General features: G+C 38.6%; 1 protein-coding gene across 2 annotated transcripts in view; it reads left to right on the top strand.

Moving 5' to 3' along the window:
• LOC146304538 (inactive dipeptidyl peptidase 10-like) overlaps window positions 1-27,121 on the top strand; it is a 75,619-nt gene that overhangs the window by 43,105 nt on the left and 5,393 nt on the right. For both annotated transcript variants that reach the window (XM_084713408.1, XM_084713407.1), the window contains exons 4-24: window positions 700-794; window positions 3,664-3,738; window positions 7,026-7,078; window positions 7,242-7,323; window positions 10,812-10,932; window positions 12,734-12,888; window positions 14,486-14,583; window positions 14,711-14,834; window positions 15,209-15,247; window positions 15,445-15,552; window positions 15,668-15,759; window positions 16,881-16,928; window positions 17,022-17,140; window positions 19,072-19,119; window positions 21,070-21,168; window positions 21,351-21,420; window positions 23,701-23,829; window positions 23,956-24,021; window positions 24,999-25,053; window positions 26,432-26,531; window positions 26,940-26,998. In XM_084713408.1, coding sequence (XP_084569534.1) covers window positions 700-794; window positions 3,664-3,738; window positions 7,026-7,078; window positions 7,242-7,323; window positions 10,812-10,932; window positions 12,734-12,888; window positions 14,486-14,583; window positions 14,711-14,834; window positions 15,209-15,247; window positions 15,445-15,552; window positions 15,668-15,759; window positions 16,881-16,928; window positions 17,022-17,140; window positions 19,072-19,119; window positions 21,070-21,168; window positions 21,351-21,420; window positions 23,701-23,829; window positions 23,956-24,021; window positions 24,999-25,053; window positions 26,432-26,531; window positions 26,940-26,998 — 1,835 coding nt within the window. The remainder of the gene's footprint in view (window positions 1-699; window positions 795-3,663; window positions 3,739-7,025; window positions 7,079-7,241; window positions 7,324-10,811; window positions 10,933-12,733; window positions 12,889-14,485; window positions 14,584-14,710; window positions 14,835-15,208; window positions 15,248-15,444; window positions 15,553-15,667; window positions 15,760-16,880; window positions 16,929-17,021; window positions 17,141-19,071; window positions 19,120-21,069; window positions 21,169-21,350; window positions 21,421-23,700; window positions 23,830-23,955; window positions 24,022-24,998; window positions 25,054-26,431; window positions 26,532-26,939; window positions 26,999-27,121) is intronic.

Raw genomic sequence — 27,121 nt, forward strand, 5'->3', positions numbered from 1 at the left:
ATATATTGTGCAAGACAAAAGATGTAGTTAACTGGACAGCTTCACATAAAGCCAAACTAAAGTAGGACAAAATGAGACATTCTTGTCTTGATCGTACTTGATTTTGAAGGCCCCTGTGGACCAAAGTGGTAGTGTTTCCACTGTAGTAGCCACGTAAAATAACATCAAATAGAGAATTGATAAAAATCTCCTCTTGCTTCTTTTGAACTGGCTAACATACGATTTACTGTAACTTTGCCTGGTTTCATCAAGCTTGTTTCATCAGATTTCAAAAAGATGTTGACCTTGTTTATCTTCGCTAACATGTTAACATACCATTGAAGTCATGGATATATGAGCAGGTATTTGCCAGTTGGCTGTTGAAGCAAATCTGAGAAAAATACTGTAATCTCCGAGTGACTTGAACACATCATCAGTCCATTCATCAGTGTCAGTACCTGCTTCTTCAGTTTCAAGCATCAAAAGACACACTAACATCAGTTTATCTTTCAGCGTGTCCCTGAAAGCTCCACCGGCTGCAGGTCTCAGTCTAACGAGATCTTATTTTGGTCCTCATATAGTACCCTGACCTTTGTTTTGATTATTTATTCAGTCTCTAAAGCCTCGCAGGTCAGTTCAGTTGTTCTTTACGTGCAGCTCAGTGACCTTTCTATCTGAGCTGCTGCTCGTCTCATTAATGTTCCTGTGTTTCTCTCTCAGATTCAGAGGTCGTGTACCGGAACCGCGACGGACACGTCATCAAGTTCAACTTCGACCTGAACGAGACCGAAGTCATTCTGAGCAACAGCACATTCGTAAGTCTTGTTACACTTACTTTTTTTCCGTTATTACTCAATAAACGTAACATTATCTCATTCTATTATTATTTTACTGCAGTAGAATTAGTGTCCAGTTGTAGCAAAACAGTGATTTTAAGCAATTTTGCAACCGGTTTCACTGATGCATGTGTCCAGTACAAATACAAAATACCTCTCCAGTAAAAATACCAAAATAAAATACAATGTTGAAAATACAAAACGACTGCACTCTGAAGTATCTTGTAATAAATTTGCCAATACCAGTTATAAAATACTTATAATTACTATTTATTTATAATATGAGAACAGACTGAAACATTATTTCTGTGTGGAGCGATAACGAGACTGTAATGTTCCTCAAATAAATGTGTGTAACACACATAAATGTCATATTTCCATAATGTTTTAAACATAAAATGTTTTTCAGTTTGAGGTTTGACTGGTGCACATTTATTTACATTATCTTGTTGCGTCCTCTTGCACTGCACTGATTTTAATGATATCCCACTTTTTATCTCCACAAACCACCTCCTAAAATTTTGCAACAGTCAGTGGATGAAAATGCACATATTAATTTGCATTTTCTGTCGCAGATTTTCTCAAAATTGTATATGATTTTGCACTACATTTGGATTGATACCACTTTAAAGTTACAAAATGATGAAAATAAGGTCATCAGATGACCATAAAAACTTATTTAAAACATTTTAAGAAAACTACAGAGCCCTAAAGCTCCAAAAGAAGATATATTTTATCTTCCTTGTTATCTGGGGCTCAGTAGAGTTACAGGTGTCGTATACGTGTGACTCTGCTGCTGGCCAGTCCAGTAACACTGCTCTTTAAGAAAGAGACGGAGCTGCTCTCTTCTTGTCTTGCTGGTGTGATTGGATCCCCAGAGGCTGCAGGAAACATGTCAGAGCTGCCGGCAGAACCTCATCACTATGATACCTGCAGAATCAGAATATGATAATGTGCTGCTGAGAGGAGTGTGTGTGTGTGTGTGTGTGTGTGTGTGCCAAGCTGTCGGGCTCTCAGGTCACTAAATCTGCTCACCTCAACTTACCTCACCGTCACCAGGAAGAGACAGTCTGAAATATTATTTTGGATTAGTATTTACCTGCTTATCATGCAATCAAATCACCAAATAGTCAGTAAAATCATCACATTTTTGTCTCTAAAACCACAAAATGAATATTTACTGTGATTATAAGCAGCATTACTTCCAGGAACATGAAAATGTGTCAATATTTATAATCTTATTATCCTTTTAAATGCTTTAAATTGTTATCCAGCCTGGAATGTTTCGCAAAAACAGGCCAAATTTAGCAGTTTTCTAATTACATCATCATAATCCTGCTATTTCATAATGCTCACTGTAAGAAATCAGAAACCTTTTATTCATATGCTCTTGTTCTTTGGATAAATATGTGTCTTTGAAGGGCTCTTCTCTGCCGTTTCTCTTTCCATTTTTGCAGAATTGTTCCACCACAGTTGCAGCTTGTACTTTTAATGGTTGCATAACAGGATTTCGTGAGGATTTAAAAGCTCTAGGATCGGCTTGTCAAAATATGCAAACGAAATCAAAGAGCAGAGGTGGCTTCGTAGTGAGGAAGTCACTGATCTGACCCCCCAAAATTGCAAACACCACCAGCTGCAGCATCCAGCTAAATATAAACTTTTTCATATATTATTGCACAAAAATCAAAGAGACTATCAGGCACAAAAATAAACACTAGAATCTCAGAATTAATCAGTCAAAGAAGCAAATACACATAATTGTTAAGACATGGGTTTGAAGGTCTGTCTCATCATCTCAGTGCACAGAAGTGACTTTGGACAGTTTTGAAATGTCGTCTATAAAATATCTGTCCACCTCGTCCTCTCCGAGAAATGCCAGAACCTGCTGCGGATCCCTCGGGGTTTTATGGCCTTTAGTTGCTAGATTAGTTTTTGCCGGCTGCATCTTTTTGTCATTGTCACGGGATGAAGGCTGGAAATGTGAAGGATGTTAGCGGACACAAAAGAGCAATCAAACCCTGTCAAATGGAAATAATCAAAATTCACTGCTTTTTTTTCCCCCTCATCTTCTCTTTTATCCAGGAGGTATATTTGATTGCAAACTTGCAAAAGTTTCTATACATTTTTGGTGTTCAGAGAGAAGAAGAATCAAATTTTTACATGAAGCTGCTCAACCAGTCTTGCCATGCTAGTAGCTAAAAATTCACTTGGTCCACCAAATTGGGCCTGACTGAAAAACAACTGGACAGACAACCATAAGTTTTGTATGCATGTGCATGGTGCCCAAGTTTTCCAGTACTTGTTCTCTGCAGATCTGTCATTTTTCCATGATCACCAAGAGGTTTTTGTGAAGCGTGTCACCTGCAGCTTTTTTTGTTGCTCCCTGCAATATTTCAAACTGATCCACTGTCAAATAATGCAGAAAATGACTGTTGTCTTGTTTTGTATACTCATTTTTTATGCTAAGCTCATTAATAAACACATTGCATTTCCTGCAAGTGAAAGGTCCTAAATGCATTACCAGTAACTTAATATTTTTTCTGTGAATTTCACCAGTACTCTGTTAGCCTTGACTCGCTGAGAGGTTTTGTGCAGCCTGTTTCTTGCAGCTCTCCGTCAAAGCTAACTGCGGCTGCTCCTTGTTGTTCCATTAGTCCCAGCAACATTTTAAACTGATCCACTGTCAAAAAATGCAGACTGTTGCCTGTAGTCTTGTTTTGTACACACAAAAAGAGATGATCAGTTTGTTCTCTTGACACCTTCTCTAGGGGTCGCGGAATAAAGACAAGTATGAAAACTTCAAATCTTCTGCGGTTCGTCGGCATTTATGTGTTTTCTTTTTTGTCAGGTGGCTTTCAAGGTGGCAAAATACTCGCTCTCTGCAGATCTGAAGTACGTGCTCTTCGCCTACGATGTCAAACAGGTGCGTTTCAAATTGAAATTCATCTGAACATCATTACACAAAAGACCACAAACATGTTTTTTTTGATTTGCATTCTCTCTCACGACCACACAAGCTGTGATCGGAGTTGTGGATCATCCTCGACGCTACCAGCCGTTCTTTTTGCCTTTGTTTACTTCCCGGCTGGCTGTCATTTACATTGTGCTCCTGTGCAATACCCATGGGTGCTGTCACTCACTCATCTGCATGCACAAACAAACCCACACACACACACACACACACAAATACACACAAGCTCTGGCCACGGAGCTGCAGTTCCGTGATCTGTTTGTTCTTATTCATATTTATGCTCTTTTGTTCTCTGATGAGCACTTTGCTACTTTGTGTTTCTTAAATTGGAATTGACTTGAATTGAAAAGATTAACTTTGATGCTTTGGATAACTCAGAGGCCGGACGGAGCACGCATCAACAGTTTGAAAACCACACACACATGCACACACACAGTTTGTGTGAAAACAAATTGCACCACCTGCACAGAACAGGTGTGGATTTATTTGTGTTTCTGTTCTGTTCGCCTTTATGTGTGTGGTTTGTGCTTCTTGTGATTTTTCCCTTTGTGTGTCCTTTCATGTTTTTTAGCATTTACACTCTTAGAAATAATGGTACTTACTAGAACCATGAAGCGTTCTTTGGCTTGTCCCCATGGGAGAAACCTTTTTGTTCCAGGTAGAACCTTTTGTAAACCTTTTGTAAAGGTTCCACTTGCGATCCAATCAGAGAATTCTACCTAGAACTCAAAATGAAGGTTAATTCCTAGCACCATTTGTGAAAAGTTTAACCCAGAGCCCCCTATGAGAGGTTCTAAAGCAGAACCTTTCTGTGGTGTAATGGTTCCACCCAGGGTACTCTCTGGAGGTTCTATCTAAAAACTTTACACCTTCTAAGGATGCTAGCTTCTTCTGCAAACCCTTTCATATTTCAAGGGTTTTATCTAGAACCCACCCAGAGGGTTCTACCACAAACCCTTTTATATTCAGAGGGTTTTAACTGGAGCCTACCCAGGGGGTTCTACTGCAAACCCCTTTATATTCCAAGGGTTTTTTTCAAGAACCCACCCAGGGATTCTACCACAAACCCTTTGATATTCCAAAGGTGTTATCAAGAACACACCCAGGGGGTATATCCACAAACTCTGTTGCATTCCAAGGGTTTTATCTAGAACCCTTGCAGGGGGTTCTACTGCAAACCCTTTTATATTCCAAGGGTTTTATCTAGAACCCACCCAGGGGGTTCTACTGAGAGCCCCTTTATTATATGGCACAAATAACCCTTGATGAAAGAGTTCTTCGAGTATTTTAACAATCCTTGAAGAATGTGTTCTTCCAAAAAGGGTTCCATGGATGAAAAGGGTGATTTGTGGAGCTCAGAAGAACCCTTGATGAACTTCTCCTTTACAAAAAGGTTCTTCGGAAGTAAAGAGTTCTAGGTAGAACCTCAGCCGTTTTGGACCCTTATTTCTAAGAGTGTAGTGTGTTTTTCTGTGTGTTAACATTCAGTCATCCACATTGAGGCTTTCTTCTCTCTTCAAAGTCAAAGCTCTCGCATTGATTTTTAGATTTGTTTGCAAACAGGCTCAGGTTCAGAAACACTGCAGCAGCTGGAGAACACGTCTTACGTTCCTCTGAATGAGATGGATTCATGTTTGATACAAAAAAAAGATTCGAGTGTACACCTTATAGACACATTGATTATTTTTCACACATTTCACTCCACTTCTCTTCTGTGTGTTAAGGCTTAATAGATTGCACTCTAGTTTTATTTGTTGCCAGGGCAACCAGAAATCCCCTTGAGATACAAGTAGCAAAACTTACTGAGATTTTTAGTTGCTCTCAATTGAATTTCTTTCAGTTAATGTGCTGCCATGCATGAAAAGAGCTCAGCTGTGCAGAACGCATACAGCACAGGTCACCTGGCAGCGAAGGAAAAGATGAAGTGTTTGGGATTTGGCCCAAAAAGCGCAAAGTTACTATAACTATCTAACTTTTGGGGGAAAGATGCAGAAGACATGGGTTTAAATATATAATACCACAACAAGTCAGGAGCACAGCCTCTGATTGGTCAACAGACTCAAACCAGGACATCATGGGATTGCCAGCAAGATTATCTTTAAACTTACACCTGGGGGGAGGTTTAACTTTTAAACAAACCATGTACAGTCTTTTTTTTTTTTTTACTCTTTAGCTACCTAGCAGTCAATATAACTTAAAAAATTTGCTTGCTAGCAAACAACATAAATTTTCTTCCTTGTTGATTTGTTTTAAATTTTAGCTAGCTATCAAACAACATATTTCTCTTATTTTTTAGCTAGCTAGCAAAACTGCATAACATTTAAAAAAAAAATACTTTTTCGTTAGCTAGCAAACAAAGTGACATTTGGTCACTTTTTAGCTAGCTAGCAAACAACATAACATTTATGTTTGCTTGTTTTTATCTTTCTAGCTAGCTGGCAAGCAATATACAATTTTATGTTTGTTCATTTTACGTTTGAGCTAGCTAGCTAACAATACAATGTTTTTGTTTATTTACTTTTTCACAAGCTACTTAACAATCTGATTTGTTTTTTAAACTCCTTAGCTAGCAAGCAAACAATATAATATTTGTTAACTTTTTAGCTAGTTAGCAAGCAATGCAACATTTTGTTAATTGTACAACATAGCTCTGCTTAATTTTAAACCTGGATTTACTCATTTAAAATCTAGTTTTCTCTCTCATTAGAACTAATGTTAGATTAATTTCAGTGATGCATCATTCATTATTGATCTGTTTTAAAAAGTTAGTCGAAACAACACCATAGTTTAAGGCTGTATAAGGGTTCAGCTATGCTTTAACAAAGGCCAGTAAAACAATTTTTTAGGGAGTCAAGGTAAAAAATACCATCCTGCTTTTTCACCACATGAAAAAAAATCTGTTACAAGGCGCCCTTTAGCATCGGAGCCATGTGACAGAACTTGGTGTAAATACACCATGTTAGAATATGTTTTACTTTTAAAAATATGTATCACAGTTAACTGAATGAGGAACATTGTTTTTTGATGAATGATGGAAGGAGCTGTTGTTCAAGGACTCTCACTCAGTTTTTCCTTTTTTAAATTTTTGTTGTTGTATTTTCCTGCTTTTGTTCGCTCCACTAACTTTGTTTCCTCGTGTGGATGTCTGAAGTTTCTTGTTTTGTTTTCTTGACATTGCCAGAAGGTATCAGAAATGGATCAGTGTTTGCATTACGTGATGAGCTGACCTCTCGTTGCAGATGTACAGGTATTCCTACACGGCGTCTTACATCGTTTACAACATCTACACGAGGTGAGCCAGTTCACTTTTTCCCGTCAAGTTCGGACGCTCTCATGTCGGCACCTGATGCACGCTCACAGTGGCATTCAGAAACAGATGGTGGTTGTTAATTCAAACTGTATATCTGTGTGTGTGTGTGTGTGTGTGTGTGTGTGTGTGTGTGTGTGTGTATCAGGGAGGTTTGGGAGTTAAATCCTCCAGAGGTTCACAACGCAGTCCTCCAACATGCATCATGGGGAAGACAAGGACAACAGCTGGTAAGGCTGAGTGTGTTTATGTGATCCAGTGTCTCTGCAGCTTCTCCATCTTCTTCTGTCCTCGCCGTCTTTTTATAAATTCACGCTGCCTCGTCGCTCCGCAGGGATTTGAGCCACACAATGATGTTCTCTTCTTTCAGTTTTTACACTATAGGCTCTGTTTACATCCACAACAAGCTGTGTTCTCTCTGTTTGTTTGAGACTCAGTCGGTTCTGCCACTGACCTAATTTACAGCTGTGACATTTTTGCATTACGTTACACATGAGTGAGGCGACAAATCCACAGTGTTATATGTGTCACAAAGTACACTCTGTGGGAATATGGGTTCTAAAAAGGAACGAGGAACTCCTGGTATCATAATCTAAAAGGGTTCTTGGTAGAACTCCCTGGTTGGGTTCCAGATAAAACCTTTGGAATATAAAAGGGTTCTCAATAGAAACCCCTGAGTTTGCTGTAGATAAAACCCTGGGAATATAAAACGATTCTTGGTAGAACCCCAGGGGTGGAAAGGATCTGTATATAACCTACAGACAGTGTGCTGGGTGTGACCATTACACCATGGAAGGGTTCTCTGTAGAACCATTCCATTCCATTGGGGGTTAAGGGTGAAACATTTCACAGATGCTTCTAGGTATAATCTAATTTATGTTGGGTTCTAGGTAGAACTCTCTGCATGGATCCCAAAAGGGTTCTTCCCGAAGGGCTGTGGTTCTACCCAGAACCTTTTGTTTCTGAGGAACTTTTTTTGGAGAATAGGTTCACCAAGGGTTCTTTTTAAAGCTTAGGGTCCCCTTAAGGACCCTTTTCACCCCAAGAAGCCTTTATTGAAGAAAGAGTTCTTCAAGGATTGTTGAAATTCTTGGTGAACTTATCCTAAAAGTTGGTTCCCAGCTAGAACCAAAACCCAAAGTGGGCGTGTCATATTCTACAGGTTGTTGTGCAAGCTGTGCAAATGGTTTCACTCAAACTGGTGGGAACTGGAGCTGGTTTCTGAGACAGCACCAAGGTCACAAGAATCTTGAATGGAACCAGTTCAAGAACCGGAACTAATTTGGTGGCAGGATTCTGGGTGGAACCATTACACCATAGACAGGTTCTGTGTAGATCCTCTCTGGATGAAACCTTTCACAGATGGTTTGAGGTATGTTTATGTTATGGGTATATTTAAGGGTTCCAGTTTGAACCTTTATAAAAGGCTCTACCAGGAACCAAGAAGGTTCTCCTCTGGTGACAAGCTGAAGAACCCTTTATGGTTCTAGTCAGCACCTTTATTTCTAAGGGTGTATAAGTGACACTTTAATTTTAGGTCCTTTTTATAGAATAATTTCCTAGAAAACTTCAGAGTGTATTTGGTGAGAAGGTTCCTGAACGGAACTTTATAATTTGCTGCTAATTAAAAGAAAATGAAGTCATTTTTTAACACATTGAAATCCAATTACAGGCAGAGATTCAGAAGGGTTCCTGAACACCCACACAGGTTTTATCTTCTGCTGAGACAGAAGGCGGAAAATTGTGCTGGAAATTGTCAGTGGACTAATAAGACTAACATGCTTAATAAAGGTGTAATCTGTCTAAACAGGTGTAACGGAGCTAACAGGAGAGTTTGGGAGACGTCAATCAAACACAGTTTGTACACAAAACCACAGTCCTGAAATGAGGACTACTCAAGCAAAACAATCCAAATCACCAGGGTGGGTTTTTATCATGGGTGTGCAGTCAACAGCTGCTCATAAACACAACACAACTACTGAACATAGAGGGTCTGGGGTTTTTCTAAACCAGGGGCCACAAGGAGCTGGCATCATGTGGGGGGTCCTCAACCATGAAAATCAGAGTATTCGGCTTTTAATTTCTAAAGCTGCACCATGAAAGTTGAAGTTTTGAATCGTCATCAGAGACCTGTTAGTCTTTCTTCATCTATTCTTTTCCTTTGTCAGTCAGTGTGCGTTACAGTTGCAGGATAAAACAGAAAAATGTTTGCAGAAATGCACAGGGAGAACATTTAAATGAGGGGAATCATAAATATAGTTTTATATTAGCTGGTGCACTTATTAAAAAATCCTTGAGACAACATGAGCTGGTGCTTAACAGATATGAGTCACAAGTTTCAGCTCTTGTGTTTTTAGAGGAGGACACACACTTTTACTTTCTCTGACTGTGTGGACCGACTAAACAGCAAATCAACTTGGGGCAGAATTTTTATTTAGAAGACATGCACAAACACAGGTGCCAGACAACATCGTACGTAGCTTTTATCAACTCTTCTTAAGTTCTCTTCTCTTAATATCAAATTACATTTTTCTTTTCAGGAAATTTTCCAAAATATTAGTGAGAAGACTCTCATAATGAAGCTTTTATGAGAAGACATGCATGTTTTCACACTGTTTGTAAAGTTTTCACTCTTGCTAAGCTAATTGTTAATACACCCCAAAAAATCCTTGACTTCATGTATTTTAATGACTTAAGTTTAATGTAAAGAGTTGCATTTAATACAATATGTTTTGTCAATAAATAAAATACCTTAAGTCAGATTTGATTAAGTTAATGCAAACTTTTATATCAGCTGTGTTGTTGTGAGCTAGTGAATAAAATTAACTTGATTTGTTTACATTCAGTTTATATGAAGCATATTCACAGTATGTTTACTTTTTTGAATAACTAAACTTTTGTTTTTATATATTTCAGTTGCATTTTGCTTAAAAACATTGCATCATGTTTATCAGAACCAAGAATCATTTTATGTAGGCAAATATTTTCAGTGAGATCCTTTTGCAGTACTGCAATACTTAATTTGGAGTTGAATATATTTTTTTTTATTTAGATTTATTTATTTAATGAACTAGAGCTTTGTATTTTCTGTGCTTCATTGGCTGTTTTTCAAGTCTTTTCTTACTTTTTTCTGGTAGCGTTTGCTGTTTGTGCAGCATTTTAATGTGTATTCTTATTCTAAAATCTCTGTATTTGAGTTGCAGCAAAGCTGAGCTTTTATGTGTCTAGTTCTGATTGGATAATTGACAAAGATTTGTACATTGTGATAAAGAGCACACTTTCATACTACTGAGGCAGGATGCCTATATGATAAATGTTTTATTTGACGCCACCAGCATTTTGCTTTATTTATCTTTTGGTATGCCGCGGTATGATTTTGTTTTTTCAAATAAATAACTCCAGAAACAGGAGGAATGCTCACCGTGCAGAACAAACTGAATTCAGGAAATTGGTGAGCATGCAGGATGTGTCGGGCTGATCGAATGTAAATATTAAAACACTGATGGAAGAAGGAGAGTAAACACACTCGTTTGCTGCGTGGCGAGATAAACCAGGAGCTTTAATATGAAAAAACAAAATCCTCATCAGAGAGGAAATCAAAAAGGAAAACAGATCGAACAGTCGAGCAGAAGCAGAAAGTAAAAGAGGAACAGGAACAGGACTAATACAAATCATGATTGCACAATCAATACCCTCATTATCTCCACTTTCCCTCCAGATCTACATATTTGAGAACAACATCTACTACCAGTCAGACGTGAGGAGTAACTCTCTGAGAATCACCTCCTCCGGGATGGAGGGAGTCATCTTCAACGGACTCGCAGACTGGTTGTATGAAGGTGTGTGTGTGGTCACAGCAGCTCTGTACCAAAGCTGTTTTAGATATTTGGAGTTTTCTGGGTGTTTCACAAGTGAGAGTCTGGGTTTTTATGGCTGATTCTGATAGAATATTTGACTGATTTTAGGTAGAAAAAGTTTGATTCAGATTCACTCTTTTTCCAATTACATTTCTGTGAAGGAGGTTTTGAAACAACATCATACAAGGAGATAAAATTTACAGAAAATCTCACTTTGCAGTAAAAATAAATAAGTGCTCTGATTATTTTTAACCAGAACAAATGCAATATCTTGATGAACAAGTGTATAAATTGTGGTGGACAGTTCCAGTTTCTCGCGTCTGCTCTCAGGTGGAGGAACATCATGATTGGTGGTCGAGGACGTCGCTGTGAGGCGACGCTGTTCAGCCTCACTTCAGCTGTTTTTAAAAGAGTTTCACAGATTTGTCTTTTGCATTAAAAATGCAGCAGAGCAGACTAGACAAACTAAGCAGAATGGCGATGAAAAATCAACAGCAAGCCTCCACAATCCATTAAGTCGCTGTGTAAACAAATTCAGTAATGTGGTGATGGTGTGTGCAGTTTGCACAGAGAGCTGCACAAACACACACGGAGGCAGATGGGGAACATTATAGAATCATTTCTGTTTGTAGATTTACTGCGAGCTGTGTGTTTTCTCTCTTCTTGATTTGCATTTACTTAGACTGTAGCCATTTGGCCGATGTTTTGACAGTGAAGGAAAGAGAGGAATAAGTGTGAAGTCCTATTTAACCAATGATACAAGCAAACAGGAACAAGAAAAACATTCTTGTGTAAGAAATAACAGATTTTCATCTGTTTTTAAAAGTGTTTTGACCATTTTTTTACTAGATTTAATGTAGCATGAAGAGCTACAGATACCCCTGTCTAAACAGCTAATAAGAAAAGTAAAATAAAGCCAATGAAAGTCCATTTATACCAAGGTGATGAAAAAAAAAGATCCTATTAGCCATTATAATAAGAAACTTTCTCAAAATAAGGATGTAGTATCTCAAAATAATGACTTTTATCTTACTAATAATGCAAAATAATGAGAAACTAACTAACTAATAATAAACTAACTAACTAATAATAACTTAGAATCTCAAAATAATAAAAACTTTTCAAAATAGTGTGTTAGTATCTCAAAACAGTGACTTAGTATCTCGAAATGTTGAATTTTATCTCGAAAAAATTGAAGTTGTATCTCAAAATAATAAGTTTTAGCTTTAAAAAAATGATTAGAGTCAAAAAATAATAAGAAACATGATCAAAATAAGGACTTATAATCTCAAAATATCAATAAACATTTCAAAATAATGACTTGGTTTCTCAAAATAATCAGAAAATTTTCAAAATAATGTGTTAATGTCTCAAAACATTGACTTAGAATCTAAAAAAAATGAGTTTTATCTCAAAATAATGACTTAATATCTAAAAAAAACTGACTTAGAGTCAAAAGATAATAAACATTTTCAAAATAATGACTTAGTATCTCAATATAATGACTTTTATCTCCAAATGACAAAAAACTTTTCAACATAATAACTTAGTATCTCAAAATAATAAGCAACTGTCTTGAAGTTTCTTAGATTTGTCCTTATATGACTGATAACAATGTTTTTTCATTAGACTGGTGAAAATGGGCTCTCATATATCTGTAATAATAAAAAAGGAAATAATAAAAATGAATTGTCATTAGCACCTCTGAGCATTACAGAGTGAGAACGGGAAGAAAAAAGTAAGAGACTGTGATAAAAACGTTCTTGTGTATTTTCTGTCTCAGAGGAGATTCTGCGTTCACACTTGGCTCACTGGTGGTCGCCTGACGGAGAGAAACTGGCTTTTCTCACCATCAACAACACGCTGGTGCCCAACATGGTTCTGCCCCAGTTCACCGGCAACACCTACCCCAGAGGACTACAGTACCCTTATCCCATGGTAGGTCTGGACTCTGCCGCGGGATTGTGGGAAATAAAGTCAATACATCATGTGTTAAATTACAGAGAAATACAAAACATTCTTTCTCAGCTGCTTTATTTGGTACAACCCTGATATTTTATTAATTTCTGTCACTCGCTTCCTGAAATACCCTGAGGTCATTTCAGTAACACGCAGCAGACTTTATTCACCACGGTGCTGTGTGGATTATCAGCTTCACTAATGGATGGCAGGTCACGACCTTTCTCTTTCAAAGAGAAACTAAACCATCGTCCTCCTGCTACTGAAGAAAAAAAGGATGCTTTTTAGGAAAAAAAAATCATTTGTTCTGCTCTTTTATTACCTTAATGTTCTCCTGGAAATGTGTTTTACATGTCTGTGCATGTTTCAGTGTCCTGTTTTAGACACACGTGCAGCAAAAACCAGATGGAGTAATAGAGAAAGCACTGATCTCAGCTTTGACTGGTTCAGTTTTTGTCATGTATGTTGTAGTCCAGAAATTCAAAGTTTCACTTGTGGCTCTTAAGGGGCTCAAAACTACTCCACACCACAAAAAAGGCACTGAAATGATAAAATACACACTGAAAACAAGTACACTGGTGTAGGATGCTTAGCAAGGTACTGCTGTGGACAGCAACAAAACATATTTCATATTATATATATTTAATTTCTATATGTAGAATGTTTTCACTGCTTTACTTCATGCACAGACCGACTTTTCCAATGGGAAGCTGCTGTTAAAAAGCCAAATATCGCTTTCTCCAAACCAGCCAAACTCCATTTGCAAAAACAGCTATTTTACCTCACAGAACACAGAGGTTGCTGGTCTACCGCTGCCTCGATCTGTTAGTTTGTTTGTTGTTGTGTGACTTCAGTGAATGTGAACTAACTTTTTAAAGTCTCACAGTAACACAAACTAACTAACAGATTGATGCAGAAGTAGATGGTTACAGTACAAAATTAATAGATCCAAACAGCAGTAGACGAGCAACTCCTGTGTTCTGTGATGTAAAATTAGTATTTTTGCCAATGGAGTTTGGTTGGTTTGGAGAGAGTGTAGTTTAGCTTATATAAAAGCAGTTTCTAGCTAGAAAAGGCTGTCTTACAGCAAGGTAAAGTGGTGAAAATATTCTAAATATAGCTGACATTGATTTTTTTTTAGGTGGCTAAAATACATTTCAATGCAGACCCTGTCCACAGCAGTACATTGCTTAGCTTCCTACACCAGTTTTCATGCTGCTTCTCCAAACTGACACCATGTACTGACTGGATAAGTACTTCATACAACCACACTTCAAATAATGCAAACTGTCCCCTTTAGGAAGTCTCTCTTTTCAACCATTTAGTCATTTTTCCAGAAAAAGCCTTAAGAAGCAACTGGCTCAGTTTATTGAATCCCCAAAAATCACATTTTCAAGAAAACATGATTGGACAGGCTTTCACTTTTCTTTTGTGTCATTTTTCCTGTCCTATAAAGACAAAACCCAAGATTTGAGAATCAGATTTCTTGACATTTCACCACACAGACATCATACAGGGATGTATTGATCTCCACATATATAATATCTTTTATCTGATTGTTATCTTCCACCTTCAGGCCGGTCAGACGAATCCTGCTGTCAGACTGTCGGTGGTCAACCTGTTTGGAGCGACACACACTCAGGAGCTGCAGCCTCCGGATCAGCTCAGGCACAGGTGACACACACACACACACACACACACACACACACACACACACACACACACACACACACACACACACACTCACACACACAGTCACAAATCTCTCAGTCTGATTCTCCTCTGTGCGTCTCCTCTGCAGGGATTTCTACGTCACCATGGTGAAGTGGATCAGTAATACTCACCTCACAGTGCGGTGGCTCAACAGGCCCCAGAATGCTTCACTGCTGACGGTGTGTGATGCCACCATCGGAGTCTGTCTGCAGGTAAAATGAGACGATGAGATATTTGCAACCACATCTGTAACTGCTGAGGATATTTGGTGGCCAGTATGGGCTGCAGGAGCAATCAGTGCACGCTCAGTTTTTGCATTTTTTAATTTATGACAAAATGTCATTGCTCACTATGTTTTATTGACTTACATAGTATTTTGTAATTCTGTCCAGATTTTAGGGATGTGAAACATTTGCAGATACTCAAAAAATAACATCATTGTCATTGTCGACATCAAAAACATCAAAAGCAAACACAATCTTTCTTGACTCTACAAACTGAAACTCCCAGTCATTTGTTCACTTGTTTAAAATGTCTGAATAACTTGTATATCATGTGTAAGAATGTTTATTTCTCTGTTACTCAGAGACACGAGGACACTTCAGGGACATGGCTGTCCAGACAGGTAACCCTGCATACAAACAGCATTCAACAACAATGATGCACTAACCTCCACTAACAGTATATAGCTGAAAATTGCCTTCTCCAGCTATATACTGTATTCTCCTTCAATCAATACTGCACATGTTGCATTATTGAAGGAAGAATACAGCGGGAGTCGATCATGCATAAAGAATGTCACCCCTGTGCTCGTCTCTGCAGAGACAGGAGCCGCTCTTCTCCAAGGACAGGAGCAGGTTCTTCCTCACGCTGCCCGTCAAACAAGGAGGGCAGGGAGATTTCCACCATGTCACCATGTTCAGCAAAAAGGTGACTCTTCTCTCTCTTCATCCTCTACAGACTTCTTATGCTCTCTGTCTTAAACTCAACTGCCGAGTGTTGTATTTCCTGTTGTTTCCCATCCTTTAAACTGATTCTCTTTCAGTTACGAAGTGACCAGGACGACGTCAGGCACTTAACGTCCGGAGACTGGGAGGTGACGAAAATTGTAGCTTATGATGAAAACAACCAGATCATGTAAGTTTAAGTTTTGTTTCTCGCATTAAAGGGATAGTTCAGATGTTTTGAGGTAGGGTTTCATGAGATTCTTATCCATACTCAGTGTTTTACCAACAGTAAATGGCAGTCGACACCCCTCCAGTTTGGAGAAGCAGCAGGAGTACTGGTGTAGGAAGCAAAGCAATGTACTGCTATGGACAGGGTCAGACACCTAAAAAATCATTATTAGTTTAAGTGTATGCTATATTTGGAATATTTTGACCAGAAAACCACCATTTTATAAGCCAAATGTTGCTTTTTCCAGACCAACCAAACCCAATTGGAAAAATCTGTAATTTTACCTTGCAGAACACAGGAGTTTCTTTTCTACCGCTGCCTCAATCTGTTAGTTAGTTTGTGTTATTTTATGACACCTGAGCTTTTAAAGTTTAGTTAAAAAAGTTTGGATTCACTAAAGTCACAAAATAACACCAACAAGCTAACCGATCAAGGCAGCAGCAGATCAGTAACTCCTGTGTTGTGTGATGGACAGTGGGAGGACAGTAATCTGGGTTTCTTTCAGTTATTCCCATGGATTTTGTGCAATGAGCATTGTGATTTAGGTTAAGTCGAGCTTGTTTCCAGCCTAAACAAACTGAGTGGTGAATCTTTTTTTGGTGCCTCAAAGGAGGATCTGCAGACAGCTTACAAAGCTGAAAAATACTTCTCAGGAAATGAATTATTTAGTTAATACTGTGACTTGCTATTGCCAATGTTGTAATTATAATATCCTCCTGAAAATATTACTTTATTTTGCCCCCACCCAGACACACAAGCTTAATTTTTATCCAATTTTCCAGCCTTCTTTCTCCAGGAAACATAAATGTTCTGTGCAGCTTCCATATCTATAAAAGAATATGTTCCTGTCTTGCTGAATTTTTCTCTACCGCTCATTCAGCTTTATTGTGTCGAAGAAGAAAAGAAGTAAATATCTGTGAAAACATGTATTGTTTAAGATGCTTTGTGAGCTGCAGGGTTCATGACTGTATAAATCTGTGTTTACGGTCGCTCAGCCATAATATGCAGTGATGAGTGGAGGCAGATCTATAATGGATCCATGACCTTGTCCTACTTTAGCCGCTCTGCTTCTCTTCACACAGATACTTCTTGAGCACAGAGGACTCTGCACAACAGAGACATCTGTACAGGTACAACACACTCTGCTGCTGCTGCTGCACAATAAAAGAACTATACTCTTCTTTAAGATTATCTCTCCGTAACGTACATCTTTCTTCCGACAGCGTGTCCACGCTCAGTCTGTTTCCGCAACGATGCCTCACCTGTGGGCTGAAGGAGGAGTGTTCATTCTTTGATGCGGACGTCAGCCCCAATGCACAGTACGCCATCCTGCACTGCAAAGGTCAGAAACAAGGAAATATTTACTCCAGTTAGATCAGTCTCACAAAGAACAAATCGTGATCAAATTAGTTGTTGCTTATTGGTCTGTCCAGAATAATGGTCGTATCCTAACAGAACATAAATAAAATGTTATGTGAACCTCTTTATGTGTAATTTACACCTGGGTGAGAATAGGTACGCAGCCGCTATTTGCAGCTGGTTTGAAAAGCCAGTTCAGACTTTGTGCAGCATCCACATCTTTTAAAAGTTTCCGTCTTATTAATCTCCACCAATAATTTAGGGCAAGTGGCCTGAGAGGCAAAACTCAGGGCAATAATTTACACAAAGAACTGACTATCCTGGGCCAAGACCTTCAGATCCGCCCACTCCTCTGAGCTGGCTGGAAATGAAGTGTAACGAGTCCAGAATTCAGTCGGCTGTCAGCCTAAGAACTCGCTGCACCATTCGAACTCCTGAAACAATAAAAGCGAGGGGGACAAAAATAGGAGTTTGGAAAGTGAAAGTGCCCCTCTCATCCCCAGTGAAAATTACGCCCTCAACCCTGTTAAACCTTTCAGAGATGAGAGAGAACAGTGACACCGAAACCCCCGTGTCCTCTGCAGGTCCTTGGCTGTTTTATGTCTGCTGCAGCTGATGGTAGCATTTAGCTGACTTGGTTGAGAGAGGATTAAAAATACTGATACTGAGCACTGACAGCATAACACTATATCTATTAAATTTTGGTTTAATCACATACTTTAGCTGTCGCCAGGCGTCGTAATTTACTTAATTTTCAGGTACTTACAGAGAATGAAGCAGCATATATTACAGTGGCCAGTTTACAGAAAAGTCGGTTTTGCAAACCCGCCCAGACCCGCAAGGCTGAGAACCAGAACCGACCCGTTACCCATAATTATTTCCAAGTCAAATCCACACCCGCCTGGAACTGTGAATAAAAGCCCCACGACCTGACCCGCGCCTGCGATTTAACACAAATACACTTACTGTTCTCTCACTTGTGTTCTCAACTGGCTCAGCAGCTGTGTCCTGCAGCTGTCAACATGTTTCCATGGTGACGACGAGCCTATCTTTTGGCCATCAAAAGCTTAAACTTGTTGAAAATTTTTACAAGCAGCAAAGTCGCTGACAATGTTCTTCTCGCAGTCTTTGATCGCCCCAGTCTTTGGCCTTTGACGATGTGTTGTCCACAATTTTGTGTCCTCCACTATTTTTGCCTTTATATCATCAGTTCTTCAAGGTTAGCGCTTTGCTAACCTTCATTGCTGTTAGATCAAACAGTGATGTCCCATTGTTTGGCAGGATGTGGGGTCAAAGGATGTGTCGAAGGCTTTCACAATAAAATCCTCCTGGCCGATCAGGCTTGATATTACTGTATTAGTGAGTATAAATGTAAAAATTTCTGATTTCTCCAGAAAAAAATACATATAAGTGTGTGGTATGTCTTATATTATTGTGCTCACCAGCTACCTACAGGCATTTAGTTCAGTTTTACCCATTTACACATCAGTGACTGGATATAAATAGGTCTTTTTACCCATCACACTGTGTTTTTGCAGAACACCTGTTGGTTACCTATGGGTACTGAACCGGTGCAGGACTCTACCAGACGTACAACAACTTATTTAATCACTTTATTTTGAATTTAACCACCTTCTTTGAACTTAATTTTACAAAACACAAGGAGAGACCATCTAAACAGACTCATCTACTCTAAGAATTTAAATGATCTCTGCGTGTCTTTTGTAAAATTAACCCGATGAAGTTCACTTCACTGGAATGTATCTTATCTTATCTTATGAAAAATGTGTCTTAACCCCAAATAAGTTGTTTTAGATGCAGAATTTTTAATGTTTCAACACACAGCCCAAAGCAGGACGGACATCTTGTGTTACATTCATAAAAACAACAATATTTTCTTCCCTCATATCGCAGGTCCTGGAGTTCCAGCTGTGTTGCTGCTCAGTTTCGATGACGTGGACTGTGAGTCGTCTTTATTCCACCAAACATGAATCCATGTTGTGTTCCTGTGGTGTTTGTGTGGGCGGGCAGATGTGCTTTTTCTCTCACGTCTGCTCTGAAATGGAAAATAGTTTGCAGCAATTAAGCATCATCATCTCATTCGTTTGAAAACATCAGCAGCTGTTGGGTTTGACGCCGGCGCTAAAACTGCACCGGCAATTTGTTCATTTCAAGATGTTTGTGCTTCCCACTTTAAATGGCCGCAATTCATCTCCACAATCGCTTTTTTAAAGACAGATAATAGTCTGAACTCCTGTGCACACTCACAAAGACACAGGTTAGAAAGGAAAATTTATAAAACTGGAAGAAATTCTCTGAAAAGAAACAGAATACTCAGCTACAAGGTGATGCAGGAGGAGGCTCAGATATTGAAAAGCATGTCATTGTGTAATGGTACATGTTCACTATAGGAGCGCTGCCTACGCTACGTGGATTAGTGGTTATAAAATAAAAATGTAGTCCTGCTCTTTCATTGCTGAATATTTCATGTGAACTGTTGTCTATCTTGTCTTCATGCCTGCACAACCTCACCGTTCACCTTCATTCAATAACAGCAGGAAACATGAATATGGAGGAAATATCTGCTTCTGGGCTTCTTAGATACATAAAGATATACATGCAAGTATTTCACTAAAATCAGTATTTCACAGAACATATATACCTGTTGAATAACTGTGAATTAAATTATTTTTATGTAGGAATAATCATGAGATCCCGTTCACATTTTAGATGAATTACTCAGAATGAGAAGCAATTAAATGTATTTTATGCATTTTATTTTAACATTGATAAAAGATTTCCTCCCAGAACCGTCGCAGAAAACAATCCTCGTGGAAAAGTCAGCAAACAAGCTGATCTAAAAAATGAAAGCATATAGAAGTAAACGACATAATGTTAATCATATAATAATATCATATTTCCAGCAGGTGGTATTTGTTATATTTGTCTTTTTATATATATAATTGTGCAAAGGATGTATCCAAAAAATTAATGATTTGAGAGGTCTCATGCAAAACTTCGGCGAGCTACAGGTGCTGAGACAAAAAGTGTTACCGTGGTCCCTGGTAATTCTACTGTTTAGGACAATTAGGTTTAATTATTTGTAGGAAAATTAAGTTTCTTTGAAAGAAACATATAACAGAAATATAACAGCTGCTAAGCAACCAAGATGCATCTACAATCACACAAAAAACAACAATAACCACTTAAATTTCTGTATGGAAAATATGACTACATATGGCTAGAATTGGTAAAAATTATAACATTTTCTTTTCTTTTTGTGTAATTTATGTACAGGGTTTCCGTGGATACTTTAAAAGTCGTAACATCCAATAATCTGGTGTTTTAGGCTGCATCACTAACCTCTGTGCCGTTCTAATCCTATAGGATATCCTATGGAAAATCTTTTCTTTGTTTAATAGCTAATTCAGACTTTGTGCAGGACTGTTTCTGTCGTGTTAATCTTCACAAATATGGTAGAGTAGCCTGCAAAAGTGGCCTGAGAGGCAAAACCCAGGGGGAAAAAATAACAGTAATGGAGGACAAAAATGGGATTTTGAAAAATGTTTCAAAAAGTTCATGTAATAATCCTCACAATGTTCGGCACTTCACAGAAGTGGCCTTTCTAACCGGCTAATTAGACTGATAACCTATCAGTCACATATAAAAGGTGAAACTCAGTGCTTTAAATCCCAGACACCCACCAAACAGGTCATAAAAATGATAATGTACTGATTATAAATTCACTTTTCTGAGTTACCTGCACCTTTAATGACTGATTCCTGTGCGTCTCGTCTGCTTCAGGCACTGCTCTGTCTTTCTTGTCATAAAAAAAAGTTTAATTTAGTGCAATAAAAATAAATAAATAACAGTTCTACTGTACTCTGATAAATGTGATTTCTCATTTCACAGCGTATTTCATCCTGGAGAACAACCTCCCTCTGCGGTCTGCGCTGGAGACTAAAAAGACGATTCAGACGGAAATCCGGATGATTACTAATGACAACTTTGGTACAAATTATCTACACTTAACAGCTGTGTGTGTGTGTGCGCGCGTGTGTGTGCGTGTGTGTTGATCTGACACATCTTCATGAGATAATGAGCCACTTCTGGAGTTGTGTGTGTGTTTGTCTTCCTGTCTGTCCTCTGGTTCACCTCCTCCAGCTAATGTTTCTGCCTCCTCCTCCTCACAGAGCTGCCTCTGAAGCTCATCTATCCTCCTGACTTCTCTGAGTCCTACCTCTACGGCCTTCTCCTCATTGTGTAAGCCCATTTCACTTTATTACATTTACATTTTTTTCATTTACCGTAGCGGCCGCACTGTGAGCTTCAAAGGCCAAACTCAATGAGGACGGCTTCACTCCTCGACACCTGCAGGCTGTTTAATACATTTGACACATCAACAGTCAGAATAAATGAAAATAAAAAGCAGCGCTAGATGAGAAAGTGTACATTTAGCATAAAGTTTCACATCTTAGCTACAATTTTAATCCCTTATAATTCTTTTACTTTGCAGAGCAGCTTCAAAAAACTCACAAAATGCAGGATTTCTTCTTCTGAGCTCAAATAAAAACTGTTATTACATAGAAAAACAGCATATTAGCATGAAAATATGTTTTAATTAGCACTGCTGCTTCATTATGAGATATTTATTTATTTTGCTAGAGGCAGTGTTTGCAGCATAGACTGTATGAATGAAGTGATCTGAAGAGTGAAGCCAATGCAGATGTGCTGTAAACTAGCATCCTTTCTATTGGCCAGCAGGGGGCGACGCCAGTGGATGCAAAAAGACGTCAGATTCTCTGGAAATCTATGAGAAAATGACCCAAATTCTGTCATGATATATGGCCTCAGTAATCAGTTTCCTGATGAATTTATGTTCTAAATCACTAGTGTAAAGTCTTCTTCTATATGGCATGTAAATCATAACTTTGTAAATTATGATTTACAAGTCACTACCATGGCAACCTGTTGATCAGGATAGAGGTGTGGCAATGCATATCTTTGGCAGTGTGCACATTTAAATAGCTGAGAACTTCTTTTGTTTGCATTTTTGTTCTAGAACTTTGACCTTTTCAGTGTATTTTTAGATCATAAAAGTTTATTGTAGCACCTAAAAAATGTCTAGTCCAGCATTTGATTGTACTGAAAGACACTACAGAGTTTTTGTTCTTTGAGGTTTTATATGATTCTTTAAGTTTTCAGTAGTGTTTCTTATGTATTCGAATCTAAACAGTCTTTACTTTTTGAAGTATGCATCTTTTAGCATCAAAATACTATTTTGCCAAGTTGTTCTAAACCCATTTTCACATATTAACTTACGTAAGTTTCCACATGAAGACATTGCAACATACAGTATAAACTCCCTGCAGGTTGAAGGTGCAAAACTTTGGTCTGGTGGCTCAACACAAAGTATTCAAGACTGTCAAGTCAAGTCAAGTCTGTTTTTGCGTTGGCTTGGTAGCTCAGTTGGTCGAGCATAGGCCCCATGCAAAGAGGCTGCAGCCGTTCATTCATCTCCCACCCGTGGCCCTTTGCTGTGTAACACTCCCCCACTTTCTCCCCTTTCCTCTCCTCACTTCAGCTGTTCTGTCAAATAAAGCTATAAATATGTCTTGAAAATGTCTGTTTTCACTCGCCAAAATGATCCCAATTGATATCACAGTTAATGTTACTGCTGCAGCTACTACTAGCATTAGCTGATAACTTAGCATGTGCTATGCTAACAGTGCCTGGCTCTGCAGTTTGATAACCTGACCACCACCCCTCGCTCCTACCCAGCTCCACCCTCTCATCCAAATGTGGTCATCTGTCGATGATAATCCTAGATGTGCGAAACTGTTGCAAGATTCGTACATATTTTGACAAAATTCATCATTTTGAATCCAAAATAGGGCACGTAGGTGATTCGTGCAGATTCAGCGAGAAATAACATCAGTCTGTGACGTGCTGTGTGGAAAAACTAAAGTTGGCTCAGTGGTGTTTGCATCAACAAAACTACAAAGAAGGTGTTAATTGAAAACCTTGGCATCCTGAAAAGAGAATGAAGTCACACTCTGTTTATCTGAGGCAGCCACGAGTGCTAAACACTCACTAAAACATGTTTCTGAAAACATTTTAGCTGAGAAATAAACAAGGTAGTAACAGAATCTTGATCAATATTTTTTCAGCACTGCCTGCTTTGACAGTTTGGTCTGAGCTTGTGAGCAATGCGCTTGGTTAGGTTTAGAGAAAGATCACAATTTGGGTTAAAGTGATGACTTCTTTGCAGATCTGGTCACTTCTCTCTTCAAAAAAAAACACAAAATGGCAAGAATGTTCACAAACCAACAGCTAATGTCACACAGGCCATCCCCATTTCTTTTATACAGGCTTTAGTTTGCAGTAATAACATTTTAATTCTGATAAAACCACTGCAATTAAGTACAGCACTTGAAAAAACTGAGTCGCGCTTCCAAAAAAGAGAGTGAAAAGTATCTGAATAAATGTTTAAATTAATCTTTGTATTAGTAATAAGATACTCTGTGTCTTCTGTCCCGACAGCGGCTGTTCTCCAGGCGAGCAGGCGGTGACGGAGGAGTTCCGTCCGGACTGGGACTGGGTGCTGGTGGGAACAGAGCAGGTCATCGTCGCTCGACTGGACGGCCGAGGGTCGGGCTTCAGAGGTCAAAGGTACTGAACATAAACACGTGTTGGTGGTTTTAGTCATCTTCAGGGTTCTGTTATTACTTCTTCCTGCACGGTTTGACTCAATAAATGAAGCGTCTGACCTTCATCCTTATCTTCGTCACTTCACAGGGTTTTGCAGCAGGTCCATCAGGGGCTCGGCACCGTGGACGCAGAGGACCAGATAGCGGCTCTGGAGTATGTAACGTATTTTATCCAGTTTCATCGTCATTCAAGCTTGGTGAGAGCTACTTTGTGTTGGAAAGTTTTGAAGGTGTTTTTCTGAGAGGGAAGATTTTTGATTAGAATTTCAGAGACGCCTTTTTCACATTTTCATAAATTGCATATATTTAATATATTTAAATCCTTAAAGAATACATTTTCACCAAAGAAAAAAAGAATTAGAATGTTGGTTTTAATATTTTTTTAAGTTTTTTTGTAGGATAATAATAGTCCCAAATCTCAAAAATGCATGATAAACTAAGCTGACAAGATGTTTGTCTGATGCAAATTTAAACACATTTCCACATCTGTGTGACCATTTAATCATTACAGGAAGTGTTTTAAGGCAAACTGACTCTTTCTCCAGCTTCTTAGATGTAAATTTACTCATTTTATTACTCGTGTGGTATCTGGAAGATTCTGACTCACTGTTACCTTTTTATAGACCAAATTAAATTGGAAATCATTGGTGGATTAATTGTTAATGAAAATAATAAAGTCAGATTTCCTTGAATACTCTTGATAATTAGCTGGCTCTGATCTCTACACACACACACATTCACAGGACACTTTCTTGTACTATTCTGCAGATTTAATTAATTTCTAACACTCACTGCAACTTGCAAAGCTGAATCCAACGTTCCTGCGTTGTTTCTGTTGAAACAAATCTCTCTTCAGGTTTGTGTTTGTGTGTTAAAATCTAAATGTGAGACACTAAAAAAGGATGCTGTTTTTACATATAAAGAAAGGCAGCAGTTGGCAGCACTGGTGTTGCTTCCTGCTTGGTTTTCTCATTTCTCCTCTGTCCCACGACCAGTGAAGGCACCACAGGAGTAGAGTACCTGTGGCTGTGACCTTTGACCTCCTGACAGTTGGTCACTTGATGGTCTGTGAATTTAAGCAGTGGTTCTGGATTTGTTTGGATGAAAGCGTTTCCTCTCTGTGTGACTCAGGTACCTGGTGAAGCTGCCGTTCGTTGATCGCACTCGAGTCGGAGTCTTCGGAAAGGTTCGTCTGTGAATGAATCAAACCTTTCGCTCTGATTCTTTTCAGCTCACTGGACACGACTGGATTAATGTGTATGGTCTGTGTGGTTGAAGAGTCTCATTTAAACTGTCTGACAGCTCGTTAACACACTCAGGATCATTTATGAGACCACATTTATATGAGAGGTCATACACACTGATGGTTATATGATCTCTGGCTGCTTCAGCTTCTCTGGTCTTTAGTAATGGAGGACGAGAATCCTCTGCATTCATTCCTAACATCACACACTCAAAATAATTATATCAACATTGAAAAAAATGTGACTTTAGGGGTTCTTCTAGCTTGGCATTGTCAGATTCCCTCAGCTCATTTTTTATTTCTCAGGAGCACAAAATGCCTCTGGATGCAATTAAATAGACATACAACTGGGACAAGACTGATACCCAGTTTTTGGGGCCAATGCCAATTATGATATTAAGGAGTAAAAAATGATTTATATCAATATATCAGCTGGTATTGTAATGACCTCACAAATGTGGTTATTCTTCACAATGATATGTCATGGAGGCAGGGTATTTTATAGTTTAACAACTAATTTAATTGCTCAGAATGACATCAGGTCACTGAAACAGTAAACTTATAGTATTTTTTTTATTTATTTAAATAAAAAAATCCCATCATGCCTAGTGTCTACTGCACAAGCCTTTGGGGGCAGTGTTATGATCTGGGGTTGCTTCAGTCGCTCAGGTCGAGGTTCAGCAACGTTATGATGTCAGCTCACTACCTGAATATACTGAATGATCAGGTTTTTACATTAATGGATCAATACCAGGACTTTAACCCCACTGAGAATCTTTGGGATGTGCTGGAGAGACTTTACACAGCGGTCCAACTCTCCCATCATCAATACAAGATCTTAATGAAAAATTAATACAACTCTGGACAGAAATAAATGTTGTGACACTGCATAAGTTTATAGAAACAATGCTATGGTGAACGTGTGTTGAAATCAAAGCTAAAGGGATATTAGAGTGTGTGACTTTTTTTTGGCCAGACAGTGTATATCATCACTGCCAAATGGAAACCTCCCAAAGCTGTTACTTTCCAGGAATTTAAATAATTTAACACTGTGTTGTCAAACTCGGTAGCTCCTTTTAATACTTTTAATTTAGTTAAGTATGTGTAAACCCACATCAAAGGTCACCAGTAGCATTGATTTATGGGGTAAAAAAATTAAAATGACAAAATATGGAGATTCTGCAAGTTAAAATACCTTATTAAAGTCTTTAAAAACAACATAACTGTGTTATAGAAATATGTTTTTTCTGCTGTCCTTAAAATCTGAGCGTATTTTAACCTGAAACTACATGTACAAAACTAGTTTTCCTTCGTCTGTCAGGACTACGGAGGCTACCTGACACTGATGATGCTGAAGTCGACGGAGAGGCTGATCAGATGTGCAGCAGCTCAGACTCCCGTCATCGACTGGTCCATGTACGGTGAGCACTTCTTCATATGTCTGCTCTACTTTAAAGCATACGGCCGCAGGGACGTGGAAATATTTATTGCTTCTGCTGCTGCAGCAGCGCCACGACGTCTTTATCCTACATGCTGTATTGTCTGGGTAATGTGACTTTAATTATCCTCCGGTTCTGCTTTCGGGAATTCGGTCTTATTGAATTTTAGGATGAAAAGCTTCCTTCATTTCTGGGAGCGTCAACGGAGTATTAAAGCTACTGTAGAGCTGAGGAGACACAGCTGTATGTGATTAGAGTTTAATAGACTGAAGTGTGTCTGCTTCTAATAAGAGCTACAGAGCAGAAGAAGGATTCCTTTCACTTTCTTGATGTTAAAAACACACCATGCATATCATGAACAGCAGACTGAACGCTCTTTTCTCTCTTCAGCCTCTGCGTTCTCTGAGAGGTACCTCGGCTTTCCTTCGACCGAGGAGAACAAATACCAGGTGAGCTGCTGTCCATCTGTTGCTCGGCTTGTTTTTATTTATTTTTATGTCCCAAATCACATCTGTCTCAGCAGCCAGACGCATTAAATGAAAAACAAACTAACATTCGGAGGAAGCAATAAA

This window comes from Lutjanus erythropterus, chromosome 24, assembly GCF_056507025.1.
Source record: "Lutjanus erythropterus isolate fLutEry1 chromosome 24, fLutEry1.hap2, whole genome shotgun sequence".
Lineage (NCBI taxonomy): Eukaryota > Metazoa > Chordata > Actinopteri > Lutjaniformes > Lutjanidae > Lutjanus > Lutjanus erythropterus.